Genomic DNA, 13240 nt, shown 5'->3' with positions numbered 1-13240 from the left:
TCCATCTTACTGGAGATAAACTTTACATTCCCAGTAACAATGGATGGAAGGACAGGTGGATGTCGTCACTTCTTAAATCACACCACCTGAGAACCAGCATGTCGTCCTCATCTCCTTCTCCTCACCTTGTGGGAAACATCAGGCCTTGTATCAGTTAGCATTGACATGCTACAGGCTACTAACAGGTTGTTTCACATGTAAACAATGCAGCCATGGTTGCATATAGGATCTCCAGACAAACACAGAAGAAAAAATAGACAACCACGACGACCAAATTAACCATACAAAGTAATGATCCACTCTAAACACAAAAATTATGAAAAAACAGATGAAAAACTTACAAGAAACTGACAAGGAAGGAAGAGCTGCTGCAACAGGCAGCCACAATGGGGCGGCGCCTGGCAACAATTCTTCAGTAAGACACAATAAGGTGATGTTTAAATGAATAAAAGTGTGAGAAAAGGCTGCATTAGTTCCTTTTTGGACTTAAAACTGTTTAAAACAGTTGAAACAGCTTTATTTTACAGCATATTGTCTTAATGCTGGTGAAAAATGAAGTACAGTTAGTGAAATAAAAATAAAGTCTTTAAAAATCTGTGTGAACTGAACTTTGAGCTTGTTTTGAACTAACATATAACTGCTCACAGCCAACCTGAATCACTCTTGACTTGTTATTGATGTAGTACTTTGTCTGAGAGCAGTTGTTTTTTTGTGCAGTTCAATATGGCAAAAGTGGAACATAAAAATCCTTGTAATGGGTTACCAAATCATTTTGTCTGCCACTGGCTGAGCTCATTTATTGCCCAATACCCAAGAACTTACTTAAAAATAATACGTTATGATGGTAGTATGTGTTTGACATGTCAATTTTCATGGTTCATGAAGCTTGTTTCTAAAGAAGACGTAGACAGTCAACTTTAAGGTCTGGGATTTTTCTTTCAGGCTCAGTGACTGACACAGTAAAACTCGCACTACCTCAGTCCTAAAGTGTTCGTACCACTGTCATATCATCTGTGTCTCTATGGTATTTGTGAAATGATACTAAGGCCATTTATGAGCTGCAGGTCGTCTGCACAGACTCCTATTCAGTCAGGGGAAAAAAGCAGCAGCAAAAAGGGTGAGAGACTTTCAGAGGCAGTGTTAAAATCAATGAATGCTTTGCATCGAGTCGTTTTCTTTATTGAGGCTGATATTTATGAGCACCTGTCAGAACTACGGGAAACTACCTGTCAGCTTTATCCAATAATCTGCTCCTTTTAGATGTGCTGAGTATTTGTACAGGAGGAGAAACAGACATGATGCATCATGAGTTGTTAAAAACATGTGGTCATGTATCGACAGTAACATAAAAGCATCCTGAAGAGGTCTGCTGACATCACCTGCCCTGCAGGTTGCTGATGTCAGCGTACTTCTTCATTTATTTCCCTTCTGCCTGTTTGTTTTATGTGTTGCCTCTTTTTACACCTGCATTCATTCATTTACCTGTTTAACAAGGACAGCACTGACTGAACGCGTGGGTGAGAGGGCTGATTTGATTCAAGGGGGCAGAATTGGATTTGATGGAGGACCATAATAGCTTTCTCAGGCTTTTACTGCTTTGAATAGCTTATTAGCTGAGCTGCAGTGATGGGAATATGATCTGAGAGGGTCACAGGGATGGAATGGACATGGACACCTTTTGCCCTTATTGTCTAAACCTTTAGAGCTCGAAGGGATCTGGTATGTGAGGCCCAAATTTATCCTAAAGTCAGGTTTTAAAAACGCAAACCAGATTAGAGTTTCAGAAGTTCTGCCCATAGACTGTATATAGAGTGGGCAGTGTGGCTCCACCTTTTATCATTGTACGGTTTTGAAGCCAAAATTCCGCCGTCACAGGTGCAGCCATTGGCAGGAATTGCAGCCAGAGTCTGTGCAGTAGAGACGATGAGGGACTCTGGGAGAATCTGAGTGGAGCTGGGTGACAACAATAATATATATATATATATATATATATATATATATTTTTTTTTTTTTTCCAAGAGTCTGATCACTTCTTGACTCTACCTCCGGTCATATTTTACAATCCCCGAAAAAAAATGCACAATAACGGCAGCTGTCATTCATCATTAAATGTGATGTAAAACCTTGTTGTCAACCTCTTATAACTAATAAAAATGAAACTTTTTTTCAGAAAAATAGAGGACTTGAATACATGACAGACAAGTAATTACTTCGAATCACCAGAATAATCGGACGTGAAAAACTTTTCTACAAGGTGTATTAATTTTTTAAAGTTTGACCACAGCTCATCTAGAACAACTGGAGAGCCTGATTTTTTGATCTATACTGCAGCCAGCCACCAGGGGAAGATTTTTTGTGGAGCAAGCAGACGTCCATTTTTTATTTTTTATTTTTTTGACTGTATTTCAAAACAACCCTCATATCCCAAACTTTAAGAAAATGCATAGATTTATATCTAGACTAACTACAATAAACCACACAAATAAAATAGATAAATATATAAATAAATGAATGAATTTTTTTCTCATTTATCTCTGAATGTAGAAATGTAATGGCTTTAGATATACAGTTTCCTCTTTCATAAATCAGGTCTCAACCTTATTTTTCTAATCTAACAGACTAAAAAGCCTTGTTCTTTATCTAAGTTTCATGATGGGATGTATTTTGTACATCATTGGCTTCACATTTCTCCTCATGGAACTTCCCCGTGCATGAAAGAGCACATGATTTCTAGTGCACAGACTTGCATGCATTTACACACACAGACATGCTCATTCTGTGTAGTGGACAGAGAGCTGGGAAAACCACCACAAGAAACATCTTCCAATGCTTTCTCCGTGAAGATGCATTACTCGTGCTTGGCCCCCCCGCTGCCCACCATGTCACCGCCCCCCACAAGGCTGTAAATTCAGGGGAAACACTGCTTATAAATGAGGTGGGAGGTGAGGTGATCAACCACGGCCTGGATCAAAATCTTGTTGTTTACCCTTTATACTGGATTCCTGCTAACATATTAATGTAAGGGAACAGCACTGGTGGACATATTGAAAAAAGCAATATGAAAGTGTTACCCTCAAGTTTTTAATTGCACAAAAGAATGACAGTTCTTTCTTATCTGGTTTCAACTCTACTGCCTGGATATACAGTAACAAAGCTTGATGTTCAAACTAAACATGCAGATTTCCAAACCTCTACATAGTCATGTGTTGTAGAAATCCCTGTAAAACTGATAAAATTGGTCTTTTCTAAAAATGGCACAAGATCTTCACGAGACTTGCTGAAATCAGGGGATCATCATATAAGGATCCCCTGACATGTTTGAAGAGCGAGCCTCAAACACTAAGGTCTGCTCATAGCTCAGCCCCAGACAGGCCTTCAGAGGGCTGGCCAATCAGAAAGAAGGGGGTTTGTGGAGCAGGGAGCCAAAGCAAAGCATTTCAGATAGAGGCTGAAATAAGGGTTTCCTGAACACACCACTGAGAGAAAAACGGAGATTCATTTCAGCTGTAAATCATGTAGATCTGCCACTGGGACCAGGGGAACAGTAAAAGTAAAATAACCTCTCTTTAAGTTGGTGGCGTTGTTGCCCTTTATGTTGGGGTCACAATAATGTGTAGTGGACCAACGTCTGTCTCTCTTTCTGTGTTTATGGTGAGACGCATTTCATCTACGCAGTGACAATTTAGGTGATTGCCTTCTTTCTTTTCCACCTCGCATACTGAGAGTTCATTTATGTCCAGATTTCACGAGGGGAACTGCTTTACTGAAAATGTTAAATAAATACTAAGTTTCATAAGAACTGGAAATGTCAATACTGTTCAGAGCAGTCTACTGTAGTGGTGTTAGTGGAAAATGTGTTTCAAGATGTTAAATAGTGTATTTTGGTCAAATCATCCAAAGAACTTGTCTAAGTCCACAGAGGGAAATTTACTTTGAATACTGTTCTTTGATAATAAAAGTGATGAGCTAATGGAGGTGTTGGTTATTTTAGGTGCCTCAGCAGATACTCAGCCTGAAGCCTCAGCCCAGAGCACTCTGCCACGTTTCATTCAGGAGCCAGAGGATGCTTACATCATTAAGAGCAACCCAATAAAGCTGCGCTGTCTGGCGACACCGGCCTTACAGATCTTTTTCAAATGCAATGGGGAATGGGTTCACCAGAGTGAGCACTTTTCCCAGGACTATAAGGACCTTAACACCGGTGAGTTTATCCAGCATTCCTCTCCAAAGCTTTGTACATCATAGCAGTCTCTCCCCACCTGAGTACTGATTTTCTGATCCTCTCTGTGATCCAGGACTGAAGGTTAGAGAGGTGATGATCAACGTGTCTCGTCAGCAGGTGGAGGATTTCCACGGCCCTGAGGACTACTGGTGTCTGTGTGTGGCCTGGAGCCATCTGGGTACCTCAAAGAGTCGAAAGGCGACAGTCCGAATCTCCTGTGAGTACGGGAACACCAGAGTCATAGGTCCCAGCACAGCTTCTGGTGTTCGCCTGAGGACATCAGTAGTTTTAGTCATACACCATGAGACATCGCAGGAACTCAGCAAGACAAAGCATGACTTTTAAAAAAAGTTTTTTAATAAAAGCGCTCAGATTTATCGGTGGTTAGATACCCACTTTCTGTATCCAATGCATCAGGTTTAGACAAAATGTAATTTCAAGGATGATGCTTTAGTGTCGTGACTCTTAAGTGCTTTGCATAACAATGTGCTTTTATTCAATATTATTCCACATGCAGGCAGCTGGAGAGATATGCGAGCCAATCTGCACACGTTTAGTCTGAACATCCAGCATTGTTCCTTTATGTTAAAGATAAGAGAAAGCAGAATACCCCTCTTTAAATGAAGCAGTATGTTTCACTACACTGTACTGCCACTTTAACTCCTTTTGCATCCCTGGACTCTTTTGTTATACTTTTTGCCATACCTTATCCTGCCCTCAGTATGTCATCGTTTCTCTTTGGCTGATTCATAATAGCTCCTAAACTTCATTAACCATAATGTCAAACTATTGCACACTCCAAAGTCTCTGTCATGTTGGATAAATGAGCGTAAACTGCAGATTCTCTGTTTGTGAGACACGCTGACACACTTCAACTCAAGAACTGTGTGGGGCATAAATCAGTTATCTTTTAGGTTTTTTTATTAAACATTGAAAATTAGAGTGTAACACCCATACTCTACTTATACTAATACTAACTACACAATGCACAGTATTAGGTAAATAAAATGGGTACTTGTACTTAAATTTCTCCATTTCATTGATCACTGTGTAAAACCTAATTTAAACCCAAGGCAAACCATCAGAAGTGAAAATCCTTTAAAAATAAGGCCCAGGCATCACGTGTCTAAAGGCGTATAATGAAAAGCAGAAGCACAATGGTTGTCCAAGGTCACTTTATGAGAAAGAAAAAAACAGCATTTCCCACATTTGTATGCACATGAACACCCACAATACAGCACAGGGTCGTGATTCTCTTTATTCAACTGTGACTGTAGTTGTTTCTGAGGATGTGAACATGCAGAGATTTCTAACACCTGACATTTTCCTCTCATTTTCCTCCACAGACCTAAGAAAGAACTTCGAGCAGGACCCCCAGGGGAAGGAGGTGCCGATTCATGGGATGATTGTTCTGCACTGTCGCCCTCCAGAGGGAGTGCCCGCTGCAGAGGTAAGGTGGACACCCCAGATGTCTCCTAGGATTAGGAATGCTCCTAATAATGTGCATTGATGTTGCCCACATCTGAAAGAGCAGCTTTTAGGAAGATTTTAACTTTGGCCTTGCAGTCTCTTAAAGATTGATAGAGTTAAGATACAATAAAAAGTGAAGAGTCCATCAAACAAGAAAGTGTATAGCACAAAGGTAAGGAGTCTTCTCAAAGGAGTGGGACATGTTTCCAGAGATGACAGCTTTGCCATCGCTCTCTGTCAGCCACCATATCCACAGGGTTCACAGCAGGGATGGGTACATTTCACATCTGAAATGAACTGGTACCCATGTCCAGTATCTTGCAATCGGTATTGGTCCTCAATGGTACCAGTTTCCGCTACTTTTGTGTGTTTATGTGATAATAAATATAAGTTTGTTTAATGATAAAATCTCAGTTATTCAATCCCTACCCATCCCAGGGTCCACAGAGTCCAGAGGGCAGCCTAGGATAGAGCTTGTTCAGTCTGCAGTCTGTTCAACCTTGCTCTTTGTTCTGTTAGATCACAGAAGGTAAATCTCCCTCATGTGGCGTTCATGTCCCGTGTCAGCTCTACTGGCCACATGAATCTCTGTGAATAGCATGATGCTGCTCTACCCTCTGGTGTTATTTCTGTTGCTGGGTTGTCACGGCTAGCTCATCCCTCAATTGGAGATAGATCTTGCATTGCCTGTAACAGTGGATGGAAGGACAAGTCGATGTCCTCTCTTCTTACTTTACACTGCAGGACTAGCACATCGTCCTTGTCTCCTTCTCCTCAGCTCACAAGGACCAGTCCATCGATGTGCTTTGGGCTGCTAACAGCTGATTTCCCTGTAGATGTAACCAGTTTGGTGTACATGACCAACAAATGCGCCATAAAGAATAATTAAAGGCTGCAAATCCAAAGATGACTAAAAACAAAGAAGAAGAAGCCACTGCTATAGTTATAGAAATATCACTTAGTTTAAATGATCAGTAATGAAGATGTTCACTCTAAATCAATCACTAGGTTAACGTCTCCTCAGATTCTATGATTGACTCTGAGAGATGCTGAAATTCATCTGAAAGCTCTCATATTTTTTGTAAGTATCCTGAGTTCAGACTGTGACATAAATAGTCCAGTTACCTTCTGGAAATGATTTTGAAGGATTGGCTGTTGGGGAAATGTGTTGGCACTGTCCCTCAGTCTGAATCCACCAACAGCTGCTGAAAATATAAGTCATGCAGTGGAATCTTATTATTGTATTTGTTGGTTGTTTCATCGACAGCTAAACCTTTGTCGTGTTATTTTGCTCAGCAGAGGGTGACGAGGTGCCACATTGTTACAAATGACATTAATGCTTCAGCACAGGTTGGATTGGTCACGCATACCAGCAGCGTGTGTTGGGTTTTTATTTTGCATCACGAGGACTGAACACACTCTATTTGTCATCTGCAAACCGATGCTGTTATCAAGAAAAACTGAAAGATTTTTTGGGCAAGAAGTCATCCAAAATATCAAGCATGTCTGTTTTACATTGAAAAAAAAATGCCTGCAACTATCTTGCTAACACAGCCTGCTCACCTTAGTCTCCTAACTGTGTGGTAATGATTTTTTTTTTCTAAATTCCAGCTCCTGTCACCCTGTGATTTTGTTTCCATGGAATAACATTTCTCGTAAAAAAGGCACATGTTTTTTGTGAGTTTAGAAAAAAAAATTGTCTCACAGGCTTCTGGCATCTCCTTTTCTTTGGCTTCTTGGTCCAGCATATTCAGCATCTTCGTTGCTATGGCCTTTGTTTTGCATTAGTGGAGGATGTACCATAGGTGACAGGGGTGTTGATATATTGGTGAGCCCTTGACCCTGAATGTGTGCTCTGTACACAGCAACTGGATAAAAGCCAGGCTTACAGAAACCAACAGTCCTCCTCCCCATGGTGCCCGCACGTCTGTACAAACACAGCAGAAGTGTCGTCTTGCAAGTCCCTGTGGTGGATATTAAAAAGTGTCCTCTAGATGCACCTTTAGTGGATCTAAATGTAAGAAGCTATTGTCAGATGCCCATATTCCAGGTTAAAATGAAATTCCAGCAGTTTGAGTCCAATAAAAAGCTTTAAATAGTACAAAAGTAAGTAGTGAGCTGCCAGAGGTTAAAAAAAAGTAAGGTTCCCCAAAACTGAAAAAATAATGAATATTATAATTACACAAAAAGGCCCTTTAACAACTGAGAGCTGTTCTGCAACAATGCAGATTGATCAAGCATTGTAAGTTTGGTGTTACCAATTCTTGCAGGTGTCCAAAGTTTTCTTGATTCCCTCCAATCATCTCTGTGTATAACAGTAGAGCTGAACACACTGTGGTTACAGACCATCATCAGTGAGCATTATTCAACTGTGTTGCTCTGCAGAAAATAGTTTAATGCTCTAAAACTGAGCAGGAAGGCAATTCATAATGAAAGACCGGCGAAGTATCAGAATATTTCAAGAAATAGGTCTTTCCTCCAGAGAAATGAAGGTGAAGCAAGTCAAGGTGAACTCAGTCCAGTCTCTTTCAGCATCCAAAGACACTCAGAAACTAGGACTTGAAACTCCGACAAAAGAGGTCTGGCGGAGCCAAAGCCAAAACAAGACCCTAAAATTCAGCGGCTTCAAGCTTCACAGTTTCAAAGATGTAGTAGTGTTGCAGTCTCAGTTTCGGTTACTGTGAAGAGAAGACTTTAAGATACAGATTTGGTGGGTCAAACTGCAGGAAAGACATTGATCGCTAAAACAGAGTCAGACTAGAAAAGCAAAGCTCAGACCTCGCCTCTGCTACAACCTGCCGTTCTTCTTCTTCTTCTTCTTCTTCTTCTTCTTCTTCTTCTCCTTCTTCTTCTTCTTCTTCTTGGTCATCCCCAAACAAGTTGCTGCATTTACTGTCTTCTAAACAAAAACACACAAAGGCATATTGTCATAACATAATGTGTCATACTCAATCATTTCACAATTCAACATGAAAACAGTCAATACAAAACAAAACTACCCTCCAGTCACAAAAAATACACATCTTGCACCTAATGTAAAAACTGAAGCTTTCTATTCAATTCTTTAACCTAGCACTAAAACCAATGACCATTGACCCTGCATAACAATCTTCCACTTTCACTCGTAAGCAAATGGCAATTTTGTAATGACATTAATGAACAATCATTTCTATATGAATTATTTCTTGTATAATAACGATGTGGTCCTTCTAACCTGCCGATTTATCATGCTCACCACTTTTAAAAAGCTAAATTCTACATAATCATTTCATATTACCTTAAATCATAGCATAAATGACCATGATCCATGAAACTTCCCAAAAACAAACTACACATATTTACCATCATACTGAAGGACCAGTATTTCTTCCACATCCACATCATTATGTGCTTCACCAATCAACTCTTGTGGCCACTCGTTGCCTTCATCAGCAGCCTCTGAATTGACCCCGTTGTCATGCCCGACATTCTGTAGGGTGGATTGGTCCTCTACCACCTCCCATCCGTTACTGTCTTCTGAGGAGTAACACACAAAGGCATATTGTCATGACAAATTCTGGCATACTCAATCTTTTCACATATCAACATGAAACAATCATTACAAGACAAACTACCTTCCTACCACACAATATACACATCATCTTACATCTAAAGTCAAGCTTTATCTTACAGTTCATTCATAACCCTAGCAGGGTTCTTATAGCCACTGTTAAAAGGACAATGGGCTCTGCGTAAGGGCCACTCAGTTCAGCCTGTAAGCTAATGTCACTTTTGCAATCTTATCAATCTACACTTTATGAAAATTCTCTATTACACATTACGGATACTTACCATCATTGTGAAAGGCTAATAATGCTTCCACGGTTTCAACCCTCTGCCGTGCTTGAGACAATTCGGTGTGCACTCCTTATTTCTTGCTCCTGCCACCTCCTTCTGCTTCTGTCCGCTCTCCTCTGCCTCACAGAGCGTCCCAACAGTTGAAGCACTCGTATGCTCCAATCTCCAACCCTTGCATACAAGGTCTGGCGACTTATATTGTTATCCATGATTTGATACTGAAAGACATAACAAACTTATCAATGAATATTTATTGTCACAAACACTTAAGTCCTACTTTAATGTTATACTTGCCAGGATTAAAAAAAAAAAAGGACTCAGGCGCAGAGAAAAAACAGGACAAAAATGGAATCCAAGCAAAAGTTCTTTACTTAACAACTCAAGAAAACTCCAAACAAGGTCTGTTCCAAAATTCCAAACAAGAAGATCAACAGTCTTCAGAGTACAACAAAACCCCCAAAAGACAAACAAAAACTCTTAGGCTGAGTGGCATTACCCAATGATGCAACTCAGACAATCTGACAGAAAGCTGGAGAACAGACAAAGCATATATACCCAGGTGAGGCTAATACTCTATCAGTCACAGGTGAGTGATGTCAAAGGGCGGGAAAAGAACAAAGACAGGAAGTAAAACTAGACATCACACAAAGCAACAGGATTTACAAAATAAAACAGGAATTGAACACAAAATACACTAATGATGAAGAGAACATTACAATACTTCATTTCAGCAGACTGTCTGCTACAATTTGGTGTTAGTTGCAGGTTTGTACGATAATTTGTTTCCTGACAGTGTTGAAAATTATGATGGCCCAGTACACATTTCATATTCCAGATTTTAGTATCCAGAATATTGGCAGGATCTGGATCGTACTTTTACATCTATCAGAAATTATGGTGACCTTGTCTTGTACTGTTTTGCAAAGCAATCCAACCATTTATGGCGGAGTTATATACACAAAGGGTGAAAACAGCCCTATCTCACCATGATAAAGATTCCTTTAAAAAAGTCCTGGATCCAGACTGTGATCCAGATCACCTCCAAAATTTAATCACTTCTTCCCTATCCCATTTTGAACATTTTTTGAAAATTTCATCAAGATCTGTTTGTTAGGTTTTGAGGGTTGGTCGTCACAGACAGACACACGAACAGATAGAAAAACTTGTCTGGTCTTGTCTGGGCCATCAAACACTGCGAATAGACTACTGAAGATGGGAAGATGGAGCTGTGGATTAATGAATCAAAAGTTTAAATCTCTTGAGAAAGGATGGTTTCTCAGTGTGTAACATCAAATGCAAACGTGAAGGAGGAAGCATGATGGTCTGGGGCTGTTTTGCTGGATCCAGGGTCTGTGATTTGATGGAGTGACAGAGTGAGGGGCACCCAGAATCAAAAACGACTCCCACAGTATTCTTCAAACTGCGGTGTTGTTGAACTTTTCCCTGGTAGTGCAGCATGAGTTTTCTTTAGTTTTCTCTCAGTTTCCTTCAAAGGAACAGCCGCAATTTCTAGTGAGAGGGTAGTCATCAACTGTATGGTGCCTGTTTTTACAGCTCACAAAGATGGCAGTGATTACAAACAGAACTGTACACTAACCACATGGAATATTAAAAAAGGGGGCAACTTGTGTTATAATTTGACTATATTCACTGAAACTTTTATCTCAGACATTGGGTTTATTGTCCAACAGTCTCATTAAACCTTACAGTGAGTATGCTTCAGATTGTCAATCCTCTGCTGGGCCTTTCTGTGTGGGGTTTGCATATTCACCCTGTAAATGTGTGGCTTCTCACCACATGCTCCACAGCTTCCTCCCCCAAAAAAAGCGTGCTTGTCAGGTCAGCTGGTAGCTTCCAGTGACAGATGGGATAGGCTCCAGCCTGAAACACGACAGAAAGCTTCGGTACAGATTGATTTAATCTGACGTGTGAGATGTGACTGCTTGTCTCTACAGCTGTTGTTATGCAGAGTTAATCACTGCTGTCACTGGTAATGCAGTTCGGTGATAAGGAGCCTTTTTGGTTGCTCTACCTTATTATACCTGCTCGGTTGAAAAGCAAGAATGTGAGATGTGACTCCAGAAAGTCTTTTTTTTTTTTTTTGATAGTTTTTAATCTGTTGAATTCATTATTGGATTTATTGGATTACCATCTGCATCTGGGCAGGAAGACTTTCAGTATTTACTGTACTTTGGATGCACTCAATTCTGTATGTTTGATAACAGAGACAGACAGAAAAAACCCAGCAGCACTGATAACTGTGAGCTCAATTCAAAGAGTATGTGTGCAGATGTGCTGCCTGACTCCTCTGTGATCATGTCACACAATACCCTCAGGTCTCATTTGTACCAGCAAAATTTATTTTTTCCACTGTTAAAAAAAAACTACTGCAGCAATATCAGTTTAAAAGGTTTATTAGAAATCAATCATCCCAGCTCAACGAGGATCAGTCTCATTAAAATGAGGGCTTTGGGGTATTTCTTCCAGCTAAAAGCAACTTTTTTGTAACAATAAATAAAAAAAAACATGCGCAAGAGCCCAAAAAAAAAAAGTCCGAAGATATCTAAAACTCGTTCTTAGTTCACAGTCTTTTCTTTTTAGGAGCAGGTGAAACAAATCTGGCTTAAAGCAGCACAGTTTCTTCCTTGGGCCTCCGTACCTCCCTGGCCACCTCACTGCTGCTCCCCTGTGCAACAGCGTTGGCTGGGAGAATGCTTCCCTGTGCGTCCGGCAGCCTGCTCCAGTCTGCGTTCGTCCCCCCGCTCCACTAAAACCGGCAGCTTCACTTATCTCTTTTAATGTGTTGTATCCGTTTCTGCATCTCTTCCTTCTCAATCCTCCGTCTACCGCCGGCTCTCTTTTTGTGCCTTTGTGTCTTTTCCTCTGCTCCTTCTCCGTTCTCCTCACCTCTCCAGCTCGCGTCCTCTCGTCTCATCCTCCCGTCACACCTGAGAGTCCTCTTTCATTAGTTCGGTGTGTTCTCCGTGGTCAGTCACGGGTGCACAGTTAATCAGTCCCAGGTGCAGTGATTAGTTGTGTCCAAGTCCACCGCAAAACCTTAAAAACAAAAAAAACACATAATAATCAACACAGCAAATCAAACCACTCAAACAAACCCATGCAAATAAAAGTTAAACACAACTTATATACTTCAAACATGACTGGCACTGTGACAATCACTTTAGTTTTCTGTGTTTTTTTTTCTTTGTAAAAACCTCTTATTTCTTGTTCAGGTGGAATGGCTGAAAAATGAAGAACTGTTAAGCTCCTTGGCTGATGACAACATCGACACCCGAGCAGACCATAACCTCATCATCAACGAGGCCCGGCTCTCTGACTCAGGAAACTACACCTGCTTGGCCAGTAATGTTGTGGCAAAGAGACGCAGTGCCACAGCCACTGTGACGGTCTTTGGTGAGCACTCCTTCCTGCTGCTGTTAATGTTTGTAGTGTAACACAGTGTTATAGTTCACTGTGTCACTGACTGTTTCACCCACACTCTGCTGGACTCTCTTTAGTGAACGGTGGCTGGTCTCTGTGGACAGAGTGGTCAGCCTGTAGTGTGTCATGTGGACGTGGTGTCCAGAAGCGCTCTCGGACCTGCACTAACCCGGCGCCTCTGAATGGAGGAGCTTTCTGTGACGGCATGTCTGTACAGAAGATCACCTGCAACGCTCTCTGTCCAAGTTAGTATCGGCTATAAGCTTACTT

The 13240-nt window shown here is 40.8% G+C and overlaps 1 protein-coding gene across 1 annotated transcript in view; it reads left to right on the top strand.

The window, feature by feature from the left end:
• The window catches only part of unc5db (unc-5 netrin receptor Db), a 75753-nt gene that overhangs the window by 34823 nt on the left and 27690 nt on the right, over positions 1-13240 (top strand). Inside the window, exons 2-6 of the mRNA XM_074670332.1 lie at positions 3992-4201; positions 4296-4439; positions 5569-5672; positions 12763-12943; positions 13048-13215. Coding sequence (XP_074526433.1) covers positions 3992-4201; positions 4296-4439; positions 5569-5672; positions 12763-12943; positions 13048-13215 — 807 coding nt within the window. The remainder of the gene's footprint in view (positions 1-3991; positions 4202-4295; positions 4440-5568; positions 5673-12762; positions 12944-13047; positions 13216-13240) is intronic.

The sequence above is a fragment of the Halichoeres trimaculatus genome, unplaced genomic scaffold (assembly GCF_033239565.1).
Source record: "Halichoeres trimaculatus isolate MK-OKI-2021-1 unplaced genomic scaffold, fHalTri1.1 fHalTri1_scaffold_5, whole genome shotgun sequence".
Taxonomy (NCBI): domain Eukaryota; kingdom Metazoa; phylum Chordata; class Actinopteri; order Labriformes; family Labridae; genus Halichoeres; species Halichoeres trimaculatus.
Note: the sequence above shows the minus strand (reverse complement) of the source record. Positions and strands in the feature narration are given on the sequence as shown.